Source organism: Dicentrarchus labrax, unplaced genomic scaffold (genome assembly GCF_905237075.1).
Source record: "Dicentrarchus labrax unplaced genomic scaffold, dlabrax2021, whole genome shotgun sequence".
Taxonomy (NCBI): domain Eukaryota; kingdom Metazoa; phylum Chordata; class Actinopteri; family Moronidae; genus Dicentrarchus; species Dicentrarchus labrax.
This window is the reverse complement of record NW_026136706.1, coordinates 17,505,163-17,527,167: the sequence shown is the minus strand read 5'-3', so window position 1 is coordinate 17,527,167 and position 22,005 is coordinate 17,505,163. Positions and strand designations below refer to the sequence as shown.

Below are 22,005 nucleotides of genomic sequence, written 5' to 3'. Positions count from 1 at the left end.
GGATACAAGTATAGTGTTCATGTTTCTGTGTTCATTTTCACTTACATTCAGAGAAGCTCAAAGGATTTATTTAATTACGGACTTACCTTGTTGCAGCACATTGACGATAGTGAACCCAGAGTTGTTAGTGGTCAGTCGGTACCACGCATTGCGAGGGTTGAGTAGCCACTCCTCCACATGGCAATAATATCGGCCTGCGTCTGTTGGCCGTGCTCCTTGAATGGTCAGGCTGTACTGGTCAGAGGTCATCCGCTCAAACTGCAGGCGGGAATTTGGCCCAGCCTCCTCTCTGGGACTGCAGTTTCCATTTCCGAAAACGGCATCATGGCCGATGGAGAACACACACTCCCGCTCTCTCTCTTCCTCACCTGGCTGGTCCTCATCTTCCTCATCTTCAGAGCGGTCCACGTACCAGGACACGGAGAAGCGGGAGTCTCGGGACGACTGGGAGGGAATGCTACAGCCCAATCGGATGGAGCCAGACTCTTCCACTGTCACGTTTGAGTCCATTTCCTCCACCTGCAGTCGAACCTCTGCAGAGGTCCAAGAAGATAAGAAAGAGAAACAGATGGGGGCAGAAAAGGTGGTTATGTATTGAAATGTACAGAATTTCTTGGGGTATAGCAATCGAGTCTCAATGTTCACTCAAACTTACATTGACTGCTATTTCTATTTCAAATACAATTTAGATGCATAATCGATTGATATATTAGGTGACTGGTGAAAAATTAATCAGCATCTATTTTGAAAATCAATTAAATTTGTTTTTCAAGTAAAATGCCCAAAACTCTTTTTTCTTGTATGATAGTGGATCTGAATATCTCTGTGCTTTAGACTGTTGATCAGATGAAACAAGCTATTTAAAGACAGATAGATCAAAATTGTGGCAGGCATTTCTCACTGTTTTGACACATTCAGACATTTTAGGCACACAACGATTGAGAAAATATTCCAAATATTACATAATCCAAATAATCACTGGTTGCAGCCTTAATTTGAACTTCAAATTAACACCGCAAGCCAACAAATGATTCTGCTAACAGGGACACCAAACTTTCAAAACGCGAACAAAAGACAAAAAATCCCACAGTGCTGCCCACAGCTATCACCAGTCTTTCTGCGTTGCAGCAAGGTTAGATCCTGCCCCAAGGATAGTGTGTCTGTCTGTATGGGTATGCTACAACCCTTCAGGGATGGTACAATGACCCAGTTCCACTGCAGTTAAAAAAGAAAATGGCAGTAAAGACCTGGCTTGCTTGAGCTCCTCTCACAAACAGTTTTGAAAGGTCTTCTTGTTAAAGCAAAACGAGAAGCAGAAAGGACAGCGGGAGAGCAGGAAAAAAAAAAACGTTGCTGGCACACATCTCCCCTCATCTTTCCTCCAGACAAGCAGATTTCTGGATGACTTCCTAGGTGAACGCATTTTTTAGCACCTTAATGAATATCCATGATGTTTATATAGCATATTCTATTCATCTTCTGTAGATATTTACAGTATGTATCATTAAAAGTAAAAACCTATATGGTTATCAACTACCTTCCAGATTATGATATGGTATGATATGATATGATATGATATGATATCATATATTTGTATGTGCGCTGTAGCTCAGTTAATTGTTTGAGCAGTGTCAGCTTCACTGTCTACATAAAATACAGGCGCTTTCCTTGCCCTATTCGCTTATGACCAGACGTTTTGATCCTCACGAGTTGGACAGATGCCATATTGGGGATTTCACTCTGCATTATAAACAGGACACCTGGCAGAAGAACACTGCTCTCAGAGAAGTCACCTTCAGCTGGTGTGTGGAATAGATTCATACAAAAAAAAGGGTATGTTGAAGATGGATGAGTTGTTGTGTATTTGCATTTTGGGGCATGGAGTTTGATTGAAGAGGAGGGGACGTTTGTGGTGAGAGAATATGGGATGTGGGTAAATTGAGTCAAGTACAGAAAGAGATATGAGATGAGTTTACTTAAGATAACTTCCATAAGGTAGGATGTCAGTGTTTGGGTGGCAGTAGGTACGTTGTGGCTCTGAGCGACATTTTATAGTACTAGACAAGAGATTTAGGTTCTCACTCTGAGCCAGGCTCATATGCCAGGCCCTCTGGCATGGCATAGGAGGGCTGGCACGACTTTATCACATTTTTTTGCCACCTGAGCTGTGCCCGGGGCAGGTGCAAGGTCATGAGAGCGAAATGGCCTGGAGGTCTTGAGCGGAGCATGTAAAAGTGAGAGGCAAGGTGTAAGGGATTTGGAAAAGGGATCGGGACAATAATGTTCAACTGGTCTAAAGCAGGACAGCATGTGGGGCTAAAGTAGCAGCTGCTGCTTCTCTGCAGTGGGAATAAATAAGCATTATGTTGGAGACAACAGCACTTTCGACCGCTTGCTCACCTGGCTGTCTGACAAGAACCTGCGTGAACCCTGAGGACTCCCGGGAGAGTCGATACCAAGCTCCATCTGGGTCACTCAGCCACTCCTCCACCAAGCAGTAGTATGTTCCAGAATCACTGTTCTCTGCCCTGTTCAGCGTCAGCACATATAGACGGGGTGACAGCCTCTCGGCCTGCACTCGGCGACGCAGTCTCTCCTCGTCTGCATAGGCGCCATACTCAAAGGCCCCCGAGCGTTCAATTCTCAGCAGGAGCTCATCTGCCTCTGACCCGGTTGCGCGCCTCACGTACCACAGCACGGCGTGCTGGGAGTCCTGGCTGGTCTGGGACGCGATGGAGCAGTTGATCCTGACACGACTGTCCTCCAGGTACACCTGAGACTGGTTGGTCTTTTGCACTCGCAGCTTGCTCTCTGTAAAGAATTAGTACAGAACAGGGAAGAATGGAAAGAGAAAGAGAAGACAGTCATTCCTTTGGGTACAGGACAATGTGAGTGCTGTTGACAGTTACACAATGCAATTTCTGTTTTGTGACACACGACCTGTAGCTGGGTTTATTTCTGGTGGCAGCAGTGCAGGAAAAGATAGTGGTGCGTGGGTGGGTAAGGCAGGTGACAGGAAGGAGGAAATGTCAGGCAAATCAAAGCTGTGGGGATGGGAGGTCTGTTGGTATCACGGTAGAAATGTAAGATAAGATGCAGAACAGTTGAAGAGACAAGGGTGAGGGAGAGGGGGGTGGATTGTAAAGCAAGTCTGTGGCTATAATTAGGTAAGCTACAAGACAAAAGCAGGGCAGGGGGTCTGTCAGACTGCCAAAAAGAAAAGCAAAGAGTAAAAAGAAGGAATGCATTTATAAAGTCAAGCAAGGACGGGAAGAGAGCAGATAGGAGAGGGAGGAGATGATATAGAGGTGTAACTGAGATGTCAGGATGGAGCTAAGGCTACCCTGAATGCTGTGACAGGATTGGTTATAGTGACATCGGTTGTGGGATAGGATTAGCTGCAGGTACATCAGGTGTGACCGCGACCAGGGCCCCGCTGTCAAATGCTTCGGGGGAGGATTATTTCATTTTTCATGCCGTAAGACCTGCTGTATTTTATATTCAACATTACAGGACATGAAGCACTCTTCTACTTCACGAGCTCTTTAAACAACTGATATTAATATTACATAATAAAGATTTGTCACATAGAGTCATAATCACAGTGCCGGTATTTACAGCTTGAATGAATGTCGATCAATTCCCCATATATGTGGATTCATGAAGTGCCATTTCTAGCCTCTTTGACTGGACCTGGCAGACCCAGTGCTGATCATCTCTATCAGCAACTTTTACAGTCTTTAACCTAAGCAATAACAATTTGATTGGTAGCGCTTTCTAGTGTTGGTACATTGACAGCGAGCCAAGAGTTGTTTCTTGGCTGAGCCCAATTTTGGGAAACAAATTTCCTTAATTGATCTCAGTGGCAGACATGCAACGGCATTATTCCATTAGTCATTATTCCAACCAAAATGAGAGTGGAACATCTATTTGGATCAGAGGACTGATGTCTACTAGAATTGTCAAAATAACACACATATTAGATGATTTGTACACTTTTTCTAGGTAAATTTGCAAGCCTATCAAATGCAGTAATTGCAGTTTAATGCAATTAATTGTTTATAAATTTGTAAAAACAAACTTATGTTGTAAATAAATATGTATGGCACATATACAAGATTCGTACTCTTCTTCACTTATTCTTTAATCAGACTGTCTGATAACATTTTTATCAATTTGGAGATGTGAATGCATTTTATCTAGACAGAGTTCTTGTAGTGCTTCTGTTTAAACAGCCTTTAATATTTAACAATGTTGGCTTTTTGTCAAATGAAAAAGGGGTTTTGTAGAAAAATTGTTATATTCCTCAATGTAAGGAATCAAAAAAAAGTATTGTTTTGGTATTGGCAACGAAACTCATGTATTGCAATGGCATAAAAAAAATGTCAAAGGATATCCAGCCTGGATCAGGAATATACATTTGTGGTAGCAGGTTGTTAATAAGCTGTCATTTACATTTTATTTGCTTCTCGTGCATTCTTTAACAGCTCTCTGCATCTTTTACTTCATGTATCCTCCAAGTTCACGCTAAGCTTAGCTATGACTGACTGACTGATTGACTGCCTAGGGTCACGGCCATCTGCCCAGAAAACCTCACCCTCATCCACAGTGTGCTGTGTGCTCAAAGGATCTCTGTTTGTGATTCAGTACAGTAGGCGCACGTTTGGTTGTAAACGTCAAAGGATGCATGACTGCAAGGCACCGCCGGACCACCCTGTTGTGCAACGGCATTTTGAGCTTGCATCTCAAATTAGTCATCATCATTGCCTCAGTACCCACTGGAGACTTGGTAGGAAGCCTGACAATCTTCCCATCCGGAATTACTGCCGAGCCCTGCGGAATCCTGGCAATCATTTTTTTGTAGGAGAATTACCTCCGAACCTCCTGAAGTGGAACCATGCAGGATTGGATTGGCACAGGACAAAGCAATTCTCTCCCTTTCCCATTTGAAGTTTGAATCCGTAGCCAGGAGAAAAACTGGAGGCTGAAAGCCTGTTGCTGTACATCAGTGTTTACAGAAATGCCTTTTCAAAGCTAAAATAGGCTAATTATTCAAGCCCTATTAGGTAGCATCATGAGCTATTATAAGTTGTTTTAACTAAGTGCTCACTCAAGCAGAGACAGAGGGACTAATAAAATTGAAGAGAAATGGGCAGAAAGGCGGAAGAGAAATACATTGGAGAGAGATACTGTCTTTTTATGTCCAAAAACAACCTTAAAATCTCCTCTTCCTCCAGAATCTTCTTGCTGTGAAATGTCTCAGTAAGAGAACAGCGACTTCACAGACCAGCCTGTCACATCCTTGGACACGTGTCCAAATTCCACTGAGAGTGAGATTTCTCCCTTCAGCTACAGTACAGCCATCCTACCACAGTTACATCAATGCATCTGCTGATACAAGCAATAGGAGACAGGCTAAAAATTCTACATGATGTACGTACAGCATGCCGTGTTTTGTGTGTGTGTGTGGTATTGATGAGGACAGATTCAATATGTTATGGGAAGAAACCCAGTTCAATCATAAATTGTTCACGAGGCCATCGTGTATGTGCGTTCCGTCAACAAGAAGATACAGTGCTGTGTTCCTGTGTGTCAGCATGGCTGTCAATACCTATTCTAAGTGTGATCACATGTTCTTTGCTATACTATTTCTTTAATTAGCCTCAAGGGTGCCTCTACAGAGTAAGACAAACCCATAATTGGAAACACTTGTTCTCACTGCTCTGGATTAGTTCATATGCCAGTCAAACCTGGCCTCAGTGAGAATGAAATTGCAGGTTAATTTTACATGCACCAGTCTTTAACAGTTCTGGTCTGTTTTTAGTTTATCTTTGCCACAGGAAAACAAAGTAAAAACTCCCTGTATAACCAGGTAGAAGATACAAACTCATCATTTTGAAATTAACCTTAAGCATTATTGCCGACAGCCTCTCCTACATTTCACCTACCTCTGTGGTTTCCAGGGCAACCCTGTCTCCAATAACAACGTGGTATGGCTAAAATACCTTTAAGGACCTCACTGATCTTATCTTAGAGTAAAAAAAAGAAGAAGAGCGGACTCAATTAAACAAGGACGGAGCCTTTTGTTTACATCACCAGGCATGATGAAATTAAATTTAATTAAAAGTCTGATTCTTGCTCTTCAAAATATTTCTGGAATAGAAATATAGTGATATGAGCTGTATCCAGACAAAGTGCCTCTTACCCAACAACTATCTCAGCTCCACTTGAGATACTTGTGTTTCAGCAGTTTGCTGGGCATGTAGCGTCATTACAGTACACACAAATCCACACACTGCAGTCACTAATTGGCTCATTGAACCCTTGTCTCACCCCCTTCCCACGTGTGCCCAATTTGTCTTGTTTAATAGCTACAGGAACAACAGAGTTGAGACAAAGCTGTCCTTATTCCTTTTATTTACCAGTGGAGGTAAGTACACAAAGGCTCCAAACAGCAGCCCGGTTTTGATAAGGAAGAAAGACAGCAAAGTGCACCCCAAACCCCAAATGGCCCCAAAAGCCGCACTACACAACAGTTGTTTATGAAGCAGAGCAGATGAAAACAAGTTTGAGTCCGGGGGGAGGAGAAGTGTACAGCTAAGGATGCCACTGTGCCATGTCAACACACTAACCACAGCTCTCCCTCTCTCACGCACATACACACACTTGTAACAAAATTTTAGGATAACTTCAAAGGAGCTGCCTGGCCGAGTGTTCAGAAGAGGAGAATACAGCCCGAGATTGTAAATCAAAGAATGTTATCCTTTATTCTTTGGCTAGAGAGGAAATTCAATTCATTTTCAACACTGGCTCTTAACGTGAAGGTTGAAATGTCCGCTTCGCCTCTCTCATTTCCCCTTCATTGCAGTCTTTGTTTTGACCGGTCATCACCTCTTTCCTCCCCTCTGCGTTACTATGATCTATGTCTCTCTTGATCACACTCTGCCTAATCACCTGACACTAACATGAATATTCAGCAGCCTCACCTGTGGGTTCATGAATATTAATGAGACCTAAATGAAGTGCGAACACCAGAGGTGCTAGCGGGGTCTCCGACTAACATTTTGGCTCTTTTTAAATATAGTCTAATATGTACTTAATGACCACTGAGCTGACAACCTATCCACTGGGCCACAGATGTAATGCTTTCACTTAGTTGAAGGAGGCCAGAGTGGGCAAGAGACAGGGAGAAAGAGGCATAAAAAGATGAGAGGGATGAATAAAAGTAGGGAGGTAGAGCCAGAGAGAGGGATGTGATTTTTTAAAGAAGACAGGATGAGAGAAAAGTAGGAGAGTTAAGGGATATATCACCAAACTGTACAGATATTCACAAGCACCTACCAACAGAGAGCGGAGGAGTGAAAGTGAGTGTGCAGAGGGAAGGAGAGAGTCAGGAAAAGATGAGAGAGATGTAAAAGACAGAAAGTGTGAACATGCTCCTGGGGGGATTTTGGAAAGCAGCAGGCAGTCTCTCAAGCTCCACTCTGGAGGACTTATAGTCTTAATGGCTGCATGCTCTGCCTTTAGCGTTAGCATTAGCACAGCCATGGGCTAATCCACGGCCAGGACCCCAAGCATGTCAGGACTGAGGGCTTTAGACACGCCCTGATCCCCTGCAGAACAGCTCACTTTTTGCTACTCCTTGCCAACCTCTACTGCACACACAAACACAAAAATACACACAATGCTGCACGACACAGTCGGCCTGGACCTCTGTCACAGGGGGCATAGATCAGAGGGGCCTGCTAGTCAGAGGCAATGAGGGATGGGGTTCCCCCTAGCTGAAAAGTGGCTCCTCTGGCGAACTGTGAGCCTAATTTCTATGGTAATGACTGCGATGTATCTATGATCCCATTGTGTCAAAGGGATATGACACAATTCTCATTCCTCCCCTTTCCAACTCCCCCTACAATTTCATTAAGACCGGGCTAATTATGGGGATCTGTGCACGTAGCAGCAGCCTTGAACACACCCAGACAGAGCCACACACACGCCCCCCCCCCCCCCCGTCCATACATATTGTTATTCTCCACCATCAGTATGAACACACTGATGCACTGACTACACTTTCCCTCTTCCTGCCTGTCTGTCTGAGAGAGTGACTGCTGGACGCAGGCTGGCTCGACGGGGAAACAGATGCACAAGACAGGGGGTCAGGGCAAGGGAACTCTGGGAGATTAATGGCCCAAAAGAAGCTGACACATAGTGGAGAGCATAAAGACATATCAGACTGAACCATGCGCCTGTGTGTTTGTGTGTGTGTGTGTGTGTGTGTGTGTGTGTGTGTGTGTGTGTGTGTGTGTGTGTGTTTGAAACGCGTGTGCCAATAAGCATAAAATGCATTATACTCATTAAACCACAGAGGACAGTAGTCATTCAGTTAGTGCAAGCTAGAGGCTGGTGTGTGTGCGTGGATGTATTCAGGAGGCAGCACTGCCTAGCCCCTCCTGCTCTGCTCCTACTATTAGCCACTGATTTACATGGGGAGCAGCAGCACTGTAGCTAGCTCTGAGTTACGACTTCAATTACAGCAGCAGCAGGACACACAAGCGTGTGCACACATGCACGCACACATACACACGAAGGTGCTTAAGAGAGATGGAAGGACACAACACAGAGAATCTCATTGTGTGTGCAGATTGGGCTGAACAAGGAAATGAGGCCCGGATTGGATTGGATGTGACACAAAAATGTGCTTGTATTCTTGCACGAGAGAGAGTGTGAGGGTTTAAGAAGACACAAGAAAGGAGTCTGACCTTGAATGTCTGAAACAGGCGTGATTAATCAAAAGTATTTTACGAAATTATTTTCTGTTCAGTGCACCCCTCAAAGGCTCTTCATTTATCACCCATTATGACCCTGCCTGTTTCTGTGTGTGTGCTACAGACGAAAAGGCAATGAGTGCACTCTGATTATTTATATAAGAAATGTATAAACTGTAGGAGAGGCAGGTTGTGTTCTGCAGACATGCAGGCAACCCTGTACACAGAGTGCTGCCTCAGGTGAGCTTGTGGGCAAACCAAAACTATATTCAGGGCACAGAAAAGATTTATAACCTTGACACCAACAATAACACTGCGATAAAGCCGCTATTGTGTGCAAACAAGAACAGCTGCCAAATCCTTATTATTTATGAAATACCGACAATAGTGAAGAAGCTATTTGAAGAAAAATGTAAACATAATGGAGAGAATTACGAGGAGGAGGAGGGAAGCAGGGAATTATAAAATATTGAAAAATCACAAGAGTGAGAAAGAAGCTGGGGGCGTGTGCGTGGAGGGAAACATGCAGCTAAGTGCGAGTGAAGGGGAAAGAAGACATTAAAAGAGACTTATGGGGAGAGTGAGAATAAAATGTAGAAAGACAGAGTTGGAGCAGGAGTGAGAAAGGAGGACATGAGTGTGATAGGCCGGGGCCCTAATGAAGATAGACAGCTCTTATCCATGCCCTGTTAAGCAGGAATCTCCAATCACCGCAACGATGCCACTGCTATCAATAACGGCTGGGTGGCAAGTACTTCACTGGCATGAAAAGAGCACATGCAGCATCTGCTGGTGCCAGCCCATATTAAATGAGAATATACCCCGAAGAACTATCAGCAAGAGAGACAGAGAGAGAGTACGAGGTGGGACAAGAGAATGTAGGAGGCATATATTGTCTAACTCAAAGCGCAACCACAAGAGAGCAAAACAAGAGTGGAGGATAAGAATAAGCAACAAAAAAAAAGGCATCCATTCCTTCGTCGTGATGTTTGATCATATGAGTGAAAGGTAGCCAGGCGAGCGTAGGTGTATGAGGAGAGATGAGGAGAAACTATAAGTGGGACACCCCCCCCCAAATCATTACTCCAGCTCAGCCAATAACCAGACGGTCTTAATATCCCACTCCTCGTGCCAGACGCATGCACACTAATGTGCACATGCACACACTCGAATTATGAGAAAAATGTATTGAACTCCCAAAACCGTCATTAATCTAAACTCTGGTTCCATTAGGGAAGATTCAGTATAATTAGTTTTGCGTGTTTTCGGTGTGTGTGTGTGTGTGTGTGTGTGTGTGTGTGTGAGTCGGAGAGATGAAGAGTGTGTTTTTTTTTGTGTGTGTGTGCGTGCAGTCTGAGTTATGAGTAGATGATATTAGATAGTGTCGTAGAGATGGAGGCTTCCCTGGTGATCTGCCATGCTGAACATGTGTTTGCCATTATTGCATTTCAGAAGGAGACAAAGAGAAAACTCAATCAGGTGAAATCTAATATTACTGTATGTGGAACTGTATACCTTGTGTTTACGTTTTTTTTCCCCGTGTGTTTGTAAAGATCCTCTGCTGTGAGCACTAATATTGAATGGTGTTCTACCATAAGATAATTACACTTTTGCTCTGGGAGGTAACCCCCTCCTCCCCAGTGTGTATCCATGTACTGCATACACTTGTATACATGAACATGATGTATACTCCTGTGTGTGCAGTGGTTCACTGCGTGAAGCCCGTGGTGGAGAATTTAAGCCAAACTGCTGCACAGAGTTGCCCTCACAAGGAACGTAAAAATATTGTATTTGTGTGTGCAGATAGGGTGATGAACTCCTCTGGTATGACCCCTGGGACTTGGACGCAGGCAGTGTGCTGCTAATGCAATCTGGAACAGGAAGTATGCCTGGGCTGGGCTACAGGCTCCTCGCTTGTTTGACGGAACATCACGCTGACCGGCTGAATGCTTCAGTGTGGGCTTAGTTCAGCTTTTATCTATATCCAACTTTTCGCATCTGCTGATCTAAGATGCATGGATGTTGGATCAAGGGCGGTATTTGATTTATGATGCTAGTTTTAACGCTCCGCTTTTGAAGTTCTACAATGATTTTAATGAGGGGGGCCATTCTGCATTTGCAAACTTTCTTACGCGCGTCTTTCCTCTGAATACAAAACAGTGGTGTAATGGACCATCGGAAATCTGAGAGAAAGAGTTCTTCTGTTGTGTCGCTGGGTATCAGGGGTGAGGTGGGCTTGTGTATATATGCATAGTAAGCATATGCAAGCTCTCAGAGGCACATCTCGAGAACCCCGGTTGCAGGGGCATTCATGCAAAAACTTAGGCGTGTATGGCGAAGTAGCTCATACATATTGAGCAAGTACCTATGGAAGCATGATTTAAAGTCTCTCAATTATGAATCTGGTCAGATGCTGTGTTTGCTCACACCTCATTACACACACACACACACACACACACACACACACACACACACACACACACACACACACACACACACACACACACACACACACACACACACACACACACACACACACACACACACTCACACACACACACCTTTATCCCACTTCTTTGAGAGAAGAACTGAAAATGCCAGCCGCTCATTTAGCCAGGAGGGGTTAACATTTAGGAAAACAGAGAGGGAAAAGCAGACTGGGAGGAGAGGCGTGAGGCAAAGACCGAGAGAGAGACAGAGAGAGACGTCCTACATTCTGACAAATGAATCATCAGTCTAAATGAAGGTCTGACTGCACAACCAAAAAAAGACAGGAGGTGGAGGAGACGAACACAGCGTGACCGGGGACTGAGCCGGGCCCCGGCAACCAACGAGATAAAGGAATTACTCACTTGCCCTCCCCTGTGAGATAGTGCCCTTACACACAGAGTGATCGCACCGTTATGGTTACTGATTGGCTTTCAGACGGCAACTGATCACATCGTCACGGTTACTGATGGCATTACCAAGGTAACTGATCACTTTATCATGGAGATGCTGCTGGAAAATGGAGTGGGAGGAGGACCCAGTATTTATTCCCCTGCAAAATGTGTGCGTGTGGGTGTGTGTGTGTGTGGTTAAGGTTTTTTTGGTTAAGGATAAACATTGTAAACTGCACATGGGGGGGAGGTAAATGAACATTCAGGATGATAAGTCGATTTCCAAATAACTCCTGAAGGGGCCGGGGACGCTGTGTGTTCTGCGTGAATGGTTAAGGTCAGAGCACATTCAGTCAAGCAAGTGAAGCGCTGTCACTGAGCTGCGGTGATTCTGTATGTGTGTGTGTGTGTGCGACTCTGTTTACATCAGGTTGCATTTGTGTATGTGTGTGTAATTGAATCAATAGCAGCAGGGAAAGAGAGACTCTATACTGTACATGTGACTACATTCCACTGGCTCACTTTGAAAAGTGTTATTGATCACCACAGTCTGCCTCTGAACTCAAGACGGCACCTTACTTATGCTCACCTGAACATGGAAGAAACGTGTAGGCGCTCAATAGCACCAGGTTGCACGTATCTATTTATGCATTGCTCATGATCACAAATATAATGTTTGAGACAAACATTTGGCATTTTAGAGGTTTAAAACCTACTTCTCATCCCACCCACGCGCTTTGCTCAAATTCCTCTTGCCAAATCCAACAAATCTGGACTTCATTGGTACTTCAGGTACCATAATGCTTTGCTGGACTGCTTTAAAAGCCTGACTACAACAGATTGTGTGTGTGTGTGTGTGTGTGTGTGTGTGTGTGTGTGTGTGTGTGTGTGTGTGTGTGTGTGTGTGGGGGGGGGGGTTATCAGCAATATGAGTATTTGCCTCAGGCACCTTCACCTGAATAAATGAAGTATCATGCTGTAGAGGCACACCAGACTGGGCTAAATTGGGCCGATATGTGTGTTTTGTGTGTGTCTGTGTGTGATTTTTTGTTTGTGTTCAGCCACTAATTGGGCTGTGTCTGACTGTTTTTCTCTGTGTGTGCGTGGAGCACAGAGGGCCAATGAGGGCAGTGTAGACAGTTTAATGCCTCCACTGAGGAAAAAGGTTCAAGGACAATTCGCTCACTCTCTTTATCACTCTCTCACTCTCTCTCTCTCTCTGTCTCCCTCTTCCCTTTCTTTCAGTTTTTTCTTCCTGTGGGATATTTAGCAATCCATTCGCTGTGCTCCATTAGGAGACTCCACCCTGCCCTCCACATACAGACACACACGTCCACACACACTCCAATTAGTGGCTAAACCAGAGACTAAGAGCAATTAGAGCAGGCAGAAATCCTCTAAGCTCTGCTGAATTCACTTTATGTGTGTGTGTGTGTGTGTGTGTGTGTGTGTGTGTGTGTGTCTGTGAGTGTGTGTCTGAATCTGTGTTTATCCCTGTTTGTGTGCTAGTCTGTGTCCATTCCAATTAGGTGTGTGTCTGCCTGGCAAGCAGCCATGCAGCCTTTACCTGGTTGTAGGACACTGATGCCAAGCAGGTTGGAAGTGCGGTTGGCTACTCTGCTCCAGCTGTTGTCGTAGTTCCTCCTCCACAGGACGGCTGTGCACTGGTACTTGCCCGCCTCGCGGCGACCTGCGCGGGTCACTGACAACCGAAAATTGGTGTTAGAGTGGGAGCGGTCCACTGTGGTGCGGGTACCCAGCCCTAGCAGCTGCTCGCCCCACTGTAGCGTGCCCTCGCGAGTGAAAGTCACCAGGTCTTTGAACTCTCCCTGATCCTCGTCGTCGGCTTCTGTGCCAGCAGGCATGAAGCGCCAGGTGACTGAGGTGGGAACGCGAGGGTTGTGGCGAGGCTTGACCAGGCACAGCAGGTCAAAGGAGTCTCCAAAGGTAACGGATGGTGTCCGTGATGAGGCCGACACCATGAAGGAGGACTCTAGATGGTGGAAGAAAAGAGAGAGGTTGTTAGGACATGAGTAAGTAATAGCACAACACAGCCTGGGTCTGTGATCGAGTTTGTTTTCTAAAAGCTTAAAGCTCAGCAAATGATGTAGAGGTTCATAACCGTATTCCAGGAACAAACTTTCCTTTTAAGCATGGTTACCAAGAGGAAAAAAGCCCCCTGCTGGAACAAAATACAAACAGTATTTACTTTAAGTGCACTGGCTTCTCGGTAAAGCAATTCTCATTTTCCAGAAGTATTTCTCTCCATCATTATGGGCAAAAAACTGCCACTTTGCTTATGCATGTGCGTGTATACTATGTTCTGCGTGTGTCTAAGTATGAGTTGGTGTGCTCAACTGTGAGAGTACGCTTCAAAATGAATGGGTGATGCAACAAAGAAAACCCATGGGAGAGATTTCCTCTAAGCGCCGATGTTCGATCTACGCCCAACTCCTTGCCAAGTCTAAACTATCCTCATTAAGCTAAAAACGTTCACCCAACTCCATATATTATTGCCAAGAGAGAGAGAGACAGAGAGACACTAGATAAAGAAAATTCACTTCTTTACTCATGTCCCTTTAATAACCTGGCCCTACCGTGCCTATTTCAGGGCATTTCAATGAAAGTGAATGATTGAGCTTGAATATGTTAAAGATAAAAAAGAAAGAGGGAGGTAGAATGGAGGGCTGTTGATGAAGTCAGATTTTTTTTCCAGATCAGATAATTCATTTCCTTGAGACTTTGCAGATTTTCTCCATTATGCTCTTGTCAACAGCCCCGTCACTTTCTCCCTGTCCCTCACCCTCGCTCTTCCACTGACAGCCATCACCCCCGGTGTCCTTCAGGGTGTGTAATCAATGGCTGTCTGTCCGGACTTGGCTACTGCTGGGACAGCCGCCCGGGGCCATAATTCTCTAACAGACAATAACTCTCCCCTCTTCCTCTATCTCTCATCTGACCGCGCCCCTCTACCATCCATCCATGTCCCTCACTGTCTGCCTGCCTCTGTGACAGAAAAGAGGATTTCACGCCGATCCATTCTCCCATACAACTCTGCCTTTTGTTTGTGTGAATAAACATGAATGCATTTGGTCGTTCACTGTACAAAAAATGCGTGTGGTTGAGTGGGAGACTGTGTCTATTTGTATCTATACATTGGCGTGTGTGTGTGTATAGGCTTCTCCTTTGCTACCGCCCTGAGGGCCCCTTAAGCCAATCAGATGGAAAGAAGACTCTCTACCAAGCACCTTTGTCTTCACTGTGGCAACAAAAACACAAGGCACCTAGAGGACATCCCTCTCTCATCCCCTCCAGGTCCTGTCAGCAAGCACAGGGAGTCCATAAAGGAGGAAGCGATGAACTAAATTAAAGTACAGTGACCATATGTAATATTTTTAACGGTTCACTCAGAGGACAGGTCTGAGTTCAGAAGGAAACTGGAACACAACTTTTCTTTTTCTTTTTTATTCATTAGGTGCACGGACTAAAGAAGCAAGGCAAGAGTAGTAGAAGGGAAGAAAGCTGATACACTGGAAAAAAGTGCTCTATCTGCATGGCAGATTTAGGTCCAATCATCCAATAAAACTGCAGTTGGGAGGCTAAAGTGAGAAAAACGAGGTCCAAAATAAATCTGAGACAAAGTAAAACACACACATTGACCGTCACACCACAGCGCACATTTAGAAAATCCTTTGATCAACAAGCATGGAGGAGAGGGAGAGGCGATGTCGAGGAGTGTAACTGAAGAGAGACGAGCAGCTTTGGACTTATTTTCCCTGATTTGCATAATGCGTCCCTTGTTCCTCAAACTAATGTTTCTGTTGTTGCCCGAACTTAACAAATGGCCACTTAAAAACTGACATCTCTTCTCTGCAGCACCGCTGTGTGCTGCTGCAGGGAGCTAATCCGTTGGCTGTGTGTGTATGCGTGTATATGTGCGTGTGTGTGTATTGAGCACAGTGCTCCCGGTCTGCCAGCTCCTCACTGCTCCGCTCCACTGGCTTCCTCAGCCTGTACCGAGGATGTTCAGCTTAACTCAGCACTGACAGAGGAGACCCAAAGACTGTGAAACACATTGCCGCTGCATTTCCATTCTAATAATTCTGGCTAATCCATTCGGTTGTGTGTGTATGTGCATCTATGATGGGTGTCACGGTTGCACTGCTCTTGACGCATGGCAGGTGGTGTGAGAGTGTGTGTTTGTGTGTGTGTGTGTGTGTGTGTGTGTCATAATAACTCTTTCCCTGGAGCAGCGCATGAATAAACCATGGTGTATTCTCCTATGTGGACTGCATGTTCTGCCCACGCCATTCATCAGTCTTTAGCAAATCACAAACCATATGCCTCTCTTTGACTTGGTGTGAATGAGTGGCGACACATGTATTAATGTTTAGAATTAACAACCGAAAGATGTAGTATGTTTTCTTCTGTTAAATCTGTACCTCGCATGGACACAATATTACAGCAAGATATGAGCCATATGGTTGAGGAGATTTAAACTTGCAACAAGCTCAGCTGCTGCTTGTCAAAACTACAAAACTGAAAAAATGCAAAAAAAAAACTAAACGAAACAAAAAAAACTCAGAACGTTTGTTTTTATCACACCTCTGCAGGTTGATCGTGTGTTAGTTGATGCACTGTGGGCACCAGAGGACACGGAGATTCAGTTTCAACAAAACATGAAAACACTAGATTTAGAGTATAAAAGCAGCCAGGAAGCATAAGAACCAGTGTACACGGTGTCTCTCTTTGTTCCCCATACAGCCTATTTTCTAGTTTGTTTGGACTAATTAAAGTGAAGAAATATGCTATTTTACGCTATTTTCTGCGTCATTAATTTGCCATATGGCCGGTTTTGTTTAGATAGTTTGCTCCTCTAAAATTTAAGCTGAGGTGAAGGCATGCAGTCATGTCATTAATTAGAAAACCATATACTGTATATGTTTATCCCTTAAATTTACCATATTTTTCATACTTGAAGCATACTTGATTCAACAAGTAAACAAAGTGTCAAAATTATTTTTTATCACAGATTATTTTAAATGGTTGAATGATATTTCCACTGCATCCCCCACAGCACCCCCTCTTCTGTCCTTGTGTCTCATTGACTTGGCTGGAACAGAATATATTGGGTTTAAATTAGGTTGCAATAACTTACCAACAGTCTTAACGGTGACAGTCTTGGTGGCAGACTTCTCTCCTATCTTATCCCAGTTTAGCTCTGGTTCCGTGCCGGTCTGAAGCCACTCCGTGACTGTGCAGCTGTACTGACCCTCATCCCCAGGCATGGCATTATACAGGGACAGAGTGAACGTGTCGCCCCGCACCTTCTCCACACGTATCTCCCCATAGCTGGAGCGCTCTCTGTAGGCAGAACTGTGCCATACAGTGCCATCCCGATCCACAGAGGCCACTTCCTGGGGCGGTCCAGTTGCCTGCTTGTCTGTCCACTGCCAGGCAATAGACAAGGGGCCTGAAGTGGAGTAGACCGAGCAGGTCAACTGGATCACATCGCCCTCTAGGACCTCTGAGGAGTTACTGGACAATGCCACTGTGATGTTGCTCTCTGAGAGGGAAGAGAAAAGAGAGAGAGAAAGACATAAAGGTGAGCATTAGAAAAGATGACACTTGAAAGGAGTTAGAAAAAGTTCCTCAAAATCTCAACACAATAAGAATCACACTTTCTTTGTTAAAACATTCACAGAGTACAGGAGGCCAGGGGCAATAAAGCAATTCGCTGAGTCTGTTCCCGGGAGTATAACACAGTCCTGTGCAAGTGCTGTGCATGGTGTTTGCATGCTTGTATGTGTGTATGTGTATGTGTATGTATATGTGTGTGTGTGTGTGTGTGTGGGTGTGTGACATAGAGAGAGAGAGAGAGAGGGAGAGAGAGAGAGAGGGAGAGAGAACGATAGTGCGGTTTGGTAACTGGCCTCGGGCACATCAGAGTGACAGCCAGAAGAAGAGGCCCTGGTGAGTTTGTGAGATTCTCTTTCTGAACCCTGTGTGGCGTGTTGACCGAGTCCATGCAGGCACAGGAAAGAGGGCTCAGATCACAGGGCTCAGCGGCACTTCAGAAGGAGGAGGAGGATAAAAGTCTTTACTGGCTCTTCTGCTCTGTTTTTCTGCTTTATCTCGACTCTCATCACTTCAACGTCCATCAAACATAACGGAGCCCTGGTTGACCCTTTGCTCTGCGGGGGCCTCGTGCTGCTATCTCATGGGGGTGTGGCTTAAGGTTTCTCACTTTTTTTCCCCTCAGGCCAAGCTCTGCTGCTTCCCCCACAGCTCACCATCACTCCTAATAAGCATGAGCTCGCTGTGAATATGGAATTAACTTGCTGCTTGCTTCCATCACACTCAAATGAACAAAGGGAAAAGCCTTCATCCTTTTCCTCTTCCCTTTGGTCTTTCATTGTAGCTGCTTCATAGTTTTTTTTCCACGGCCAAGAACATATTGTATTCTATCACTTTTTCACACTGAGACGTGAAGAGGGGATTGTTAGACAGTTATGCAAGTAGATACACACATCCTCCTTCCCATTAAATTGTCTGGTTTCTGGACAGCTTTGCCCTTATCTAACTTTCCCTTCTTTTTTCAGCTTTATTTTTTAAATGTTCACATTTTTCCCACCAGCCCCTTCTTTTTTGCTTTTTAAACTACAGAATACATTTTTATCTCTATTACAGTATAAGTCCTCTCTTTTTTTCTCCTACCCTTGCACTTGTCCTTTCTATCTATGTATGATAGAGATTCAGTTTGGCATGTGAGCTCTTTCTCCCTTTCTCATTGCAAAGGTAAACTCATCCATCAACAGTGATTTGTCAGAAGTGTTTACCTCTGTTTTTCCTTTGCTGTCACCTCTGCCTGCCTCTGACTCATCAACTTTAACCCCCGTCGCACCCTATTACCAGCTCTCACCCAATTTGCCCAATTAGAGTGATGAAGCACATCTTGAAATGGTGTTTGCAGGTAAGAGAAAGTAGGCAAGAGAGAGGACAGTTTGTGCATGAAATACATGCCTGCCTTGCCACGACTGCAGTGTTTCATGAAAGTTCTCCTCCAATAACCATGGCTATTATCCTGTGTAAACCCTATAAACATCCTTTATGGGGCATTAAGGTCTTTTGTTGAAAAAACAAAACCTCCCATACAGAGGGGTTCCCTGGAGACTGCTGCAGGCTCAAGGCCATTGTTTTAGGCTGATTTAGCAGGGGGTGCAGAGCGGTCAGGATAAGGTAGCGTTGGCTGCTTGAGAGCAGATACTACTCAGTGGTTATTATGTTTTATTATGCTGGTAGCAGCTGTGTCTCTACACACTGTTCCAGTCCTAAGAGACATGAAGGTAAAGAGAGAAGAGGAGATGAAGCAAATGACCCAAACTGGTGGAAGGGTGTTTTCCTGCTGCCACTGAGATGCAGAGAAATCTCAGTGACAGAAGAGAGGATTGTGAGCAGGGTTTTAAGGTTTGACTGTAAATTTGCAACCTCACCGGCCAGCCCTGCTTAACCCAGCTGAAGAGGTCTGCCCCAGCAGAACACATTAATTTAGCCTGGGGAACCACTTAGAGGGCCCTGGAGAGCTAGGCGCCTTTCTCTGCTTCTTTTCTTTCTCCACGCTTTCATTTCATGGCTGTTAGCTCAGCCTCCTTGAGCCTGGACTCTTTTGCTCTCTATTATCCTACTATAGTGTCACACCCCCCCCCCCCCCTCCAAGCTAAGCCAAGGAAATGGGAAGGACCATAATGCTGCATTACCAATCCTTAGCAATCCACTCAAACAGAAAATACATCAGGAATAAGAGAGGCATTATCCTTTCCCCTCTTACTCACAGTTAACAATAGAGACTGTGCAGCTATCTCTTATAGGCCACCTTGGAGAGGGAGAAAGGGGGAGACTGAGAGAGAAAGATAGAGAGAGAAGCTGGAGATGAGCACAGTATGACATCCCATACTGCCTACATGAAGATAAAACTGTTATTATGAAAAGCTCATCATTCTTAGTGTAATTGACAACTAAGGACAACCAAGCCAGTGGCCTCATGAACAGATTATTACTCACTGAGTGGCTGGACTGTGATCTGGACATTGCGTGACCTCTTGCTGCGGTCGATGAAGTCTCCTGTGGGTGTCTTCTCCCGCTCCGTCACACGGCAGATGTATTTCCCAGCATCTTCGGGGCGTAGGTGCTGCAACTTGAGCAGGTGCACGTTGGTGCTCTCTTTGCGCACTGTCATGTGACCAGTCGCCTCACGGGCGACGTAATCGGGGCCCAGGACAGGCACGGCACTGGGGCCCACCACGGCCACCGGTGAGCTGCTGAAGACCCACGACACCGAGAAGAAACGCTCTGGCACATTCTGGGCCTCGATGGTGCAGCGAAGCTCCAGCGGCTCACCGGCCGTGAAGGACCGTCGCTCCGTGCTCACCTGGATGCTGAAGTCCCGATCTGAGTGAAAAAGATTAGGGGGGGCGGTAGAGGGAACAGTAGGACAATAAAGGTTAAAGTAGTCTTTTGTAGAACAATCATAAGTGTGGCTGCCAAAAGTTATTTATTGTATAGGAAACAGTGACAGAACTCTGTGATATAGAAGAAGATATACTTATATGAAACAAGAAACGAAAATCCCCCTTTTGAATGTTGCACATCATTTTGGCTTAGTAAGATAAAAACTGTATCCACTACCAGTAAAAATACAAAACCCTTGAATACGGCACTAGATTTTAAATAAAGCAGCCGAATGAAAAGAGCGTAGGTGTGGGGAGATCTGTTCAAGAAGGTGATATTTGTTACGTTCCCAAACAGCTTGTTTCTGACATCGAAGACAAGACTGATGTCTAAATATGGGCTACAATTGAAATGTGTGACACTGTTGTTTTTTTAATATCCACTGTCTTTTAGCATGCTGAACCTGCATAATAAAAGGCAGAGAGAGAAAGAGGATTGAGCAGGTGGGTGGTAGAGGTAGGGTTCGAGGTGGTCAAGGATGGGGCAATAAAGTAGCATCAGTTAGTGCTGAAGAGAGAGAGGGGAGATAATAGAAACTAGAGAAGCTTGAGGTCACACAGTGCATCGCTCTGGTAAAACGCTGATCTTTCAGAGAGCTCTGCTCCCTCTCCCCCCTTGGTGTCACCTCTGCAATAAAAAACACATCTAATTAAAATTCTCTTCAGCAGTCTGAAACAGAGTCAGGCGCTCTCCTCCTCCTCCTGCAAGGCCAGAGACAGAAAAGACAAAGTAAACACTGCTAGTGGTAGCTCTTCCACTTGGCCACATTAGTCTGCGCATGTGTGGCTGTGTTTTTGCATGTGCATGTATGGCTGTGTGTTCAGTTTTATTTGCTGTATTAATTTCCAGATGATGAGCACAGTATGTAACAGAGACGGCTGCTTTGCCTCTCAGTAAGGTGGTAGCCCCGAGCTGTAATTACAAAGACTTTAAACAGACTTCCTGAGAAACACACTCATGTGTAAAAGTTCAAAGCCTGCTGTTGGAATAGAGCTTCTTATGCAGGGGAACATTATGATAGGAGGAAGAAGGATACGGTTTACACATACAGTTTTTATATCACCGTAATTTAAGTTTCTTGTGTCTAGTATATTCTCCTGTATGTCTGCTTTGGATTGTATTTTTCTCTATAGTTGACATTTTACAGACTAATTGATGATTAGCAAAATAATGGTGAATGGTGGAAATAGTCAATGCACACAGTGGGGTTGAAGAAAAAGCCTCATATACGCTAAATGAGCAGGAATACATTGCATTATGACATTTAAATGTGTTTAATTCTGAAGGAAGGGCAGCAAAGCTAAAAGGGTCATAACCTGCTTTGACAAGTATTTGTCACCACTCAGCATGAAGCTCTATTAGGACTGTGTTTTACAGGACGAGTTCAGCTGAGAGGATGCAGAGAAAACAGTCTCACAGGTTCAGCATGTGTTAGTGTTTAGAGCTAATTAGAACAAAAGAAGAAGAGTATTAAGAGCAAGGAGCAGAAGGAGTAGGGAGGAAGTGGGTGATAGAGAAAAACTGTGCAGTGCTGAGACATGACTGCAGAAAATGAGGGGTGATGTGAGAGCAAGGGAGGAGGTGGGAGAAAAGGAAAAAAAGAGAGATGGTAAAAACTGAGAGCGAAAGGTACATTAGGATTCTGTCCGTTGCTCCTCTCTCTGATGCTGAGGCTGTGGGTGATTAGCTAGTGATGGGGCTGTCTTGAGATCCACTCCATCTTTTATAATAGGAGTCTAATGGAGGAGCTGCTCCCTCTACTTTCTAAATTCCCCCTTCTCTCTCTGTCAAATATACACACGGACAGGTGCAACATCAACTACACAAGTTTAGCCTGAAGGTGTAAAAGTTGTGCG

General features: G+C 44.8%; 1 protein-coding gene across 1 annotated transcript in view; it reads right to left on the bottom strand.

Moving 5' to 3' along the window:
* igsf3 (immunoglobulin superfamily, member 3) overlaps window positions 1-22,005 on the bottom strand; it is a 68,410-nt gene that overhangs the window by 4,667 nt on the left and 41,738 nt on the right. The window contains exons 4-8 of the mRNA XM_051402720.1: window positions 19,703-20,089; window positions 16,800-17,207; window positions 13,209-13,634; window positions 2,401-2,811; window positions 87-533 (exon numbers count right to left, since the gene is read on the bottom strand). Coding sequence (XP_051258680.1) covers window positions 87-533; window positions 2,401-2,811; window positions 13,209-13,634; window positions 16,800-17,207; window positions 19,703-20,089 — 2,079 coding nt within the window. The remainder of the gene's footprint in view (window positions 1-86; window positions 534-2,400; window positions 2,812-13,208; window positions 13,635-16,799; window positions 17,208-19,702; window positions 20,090-22,005) is intronic.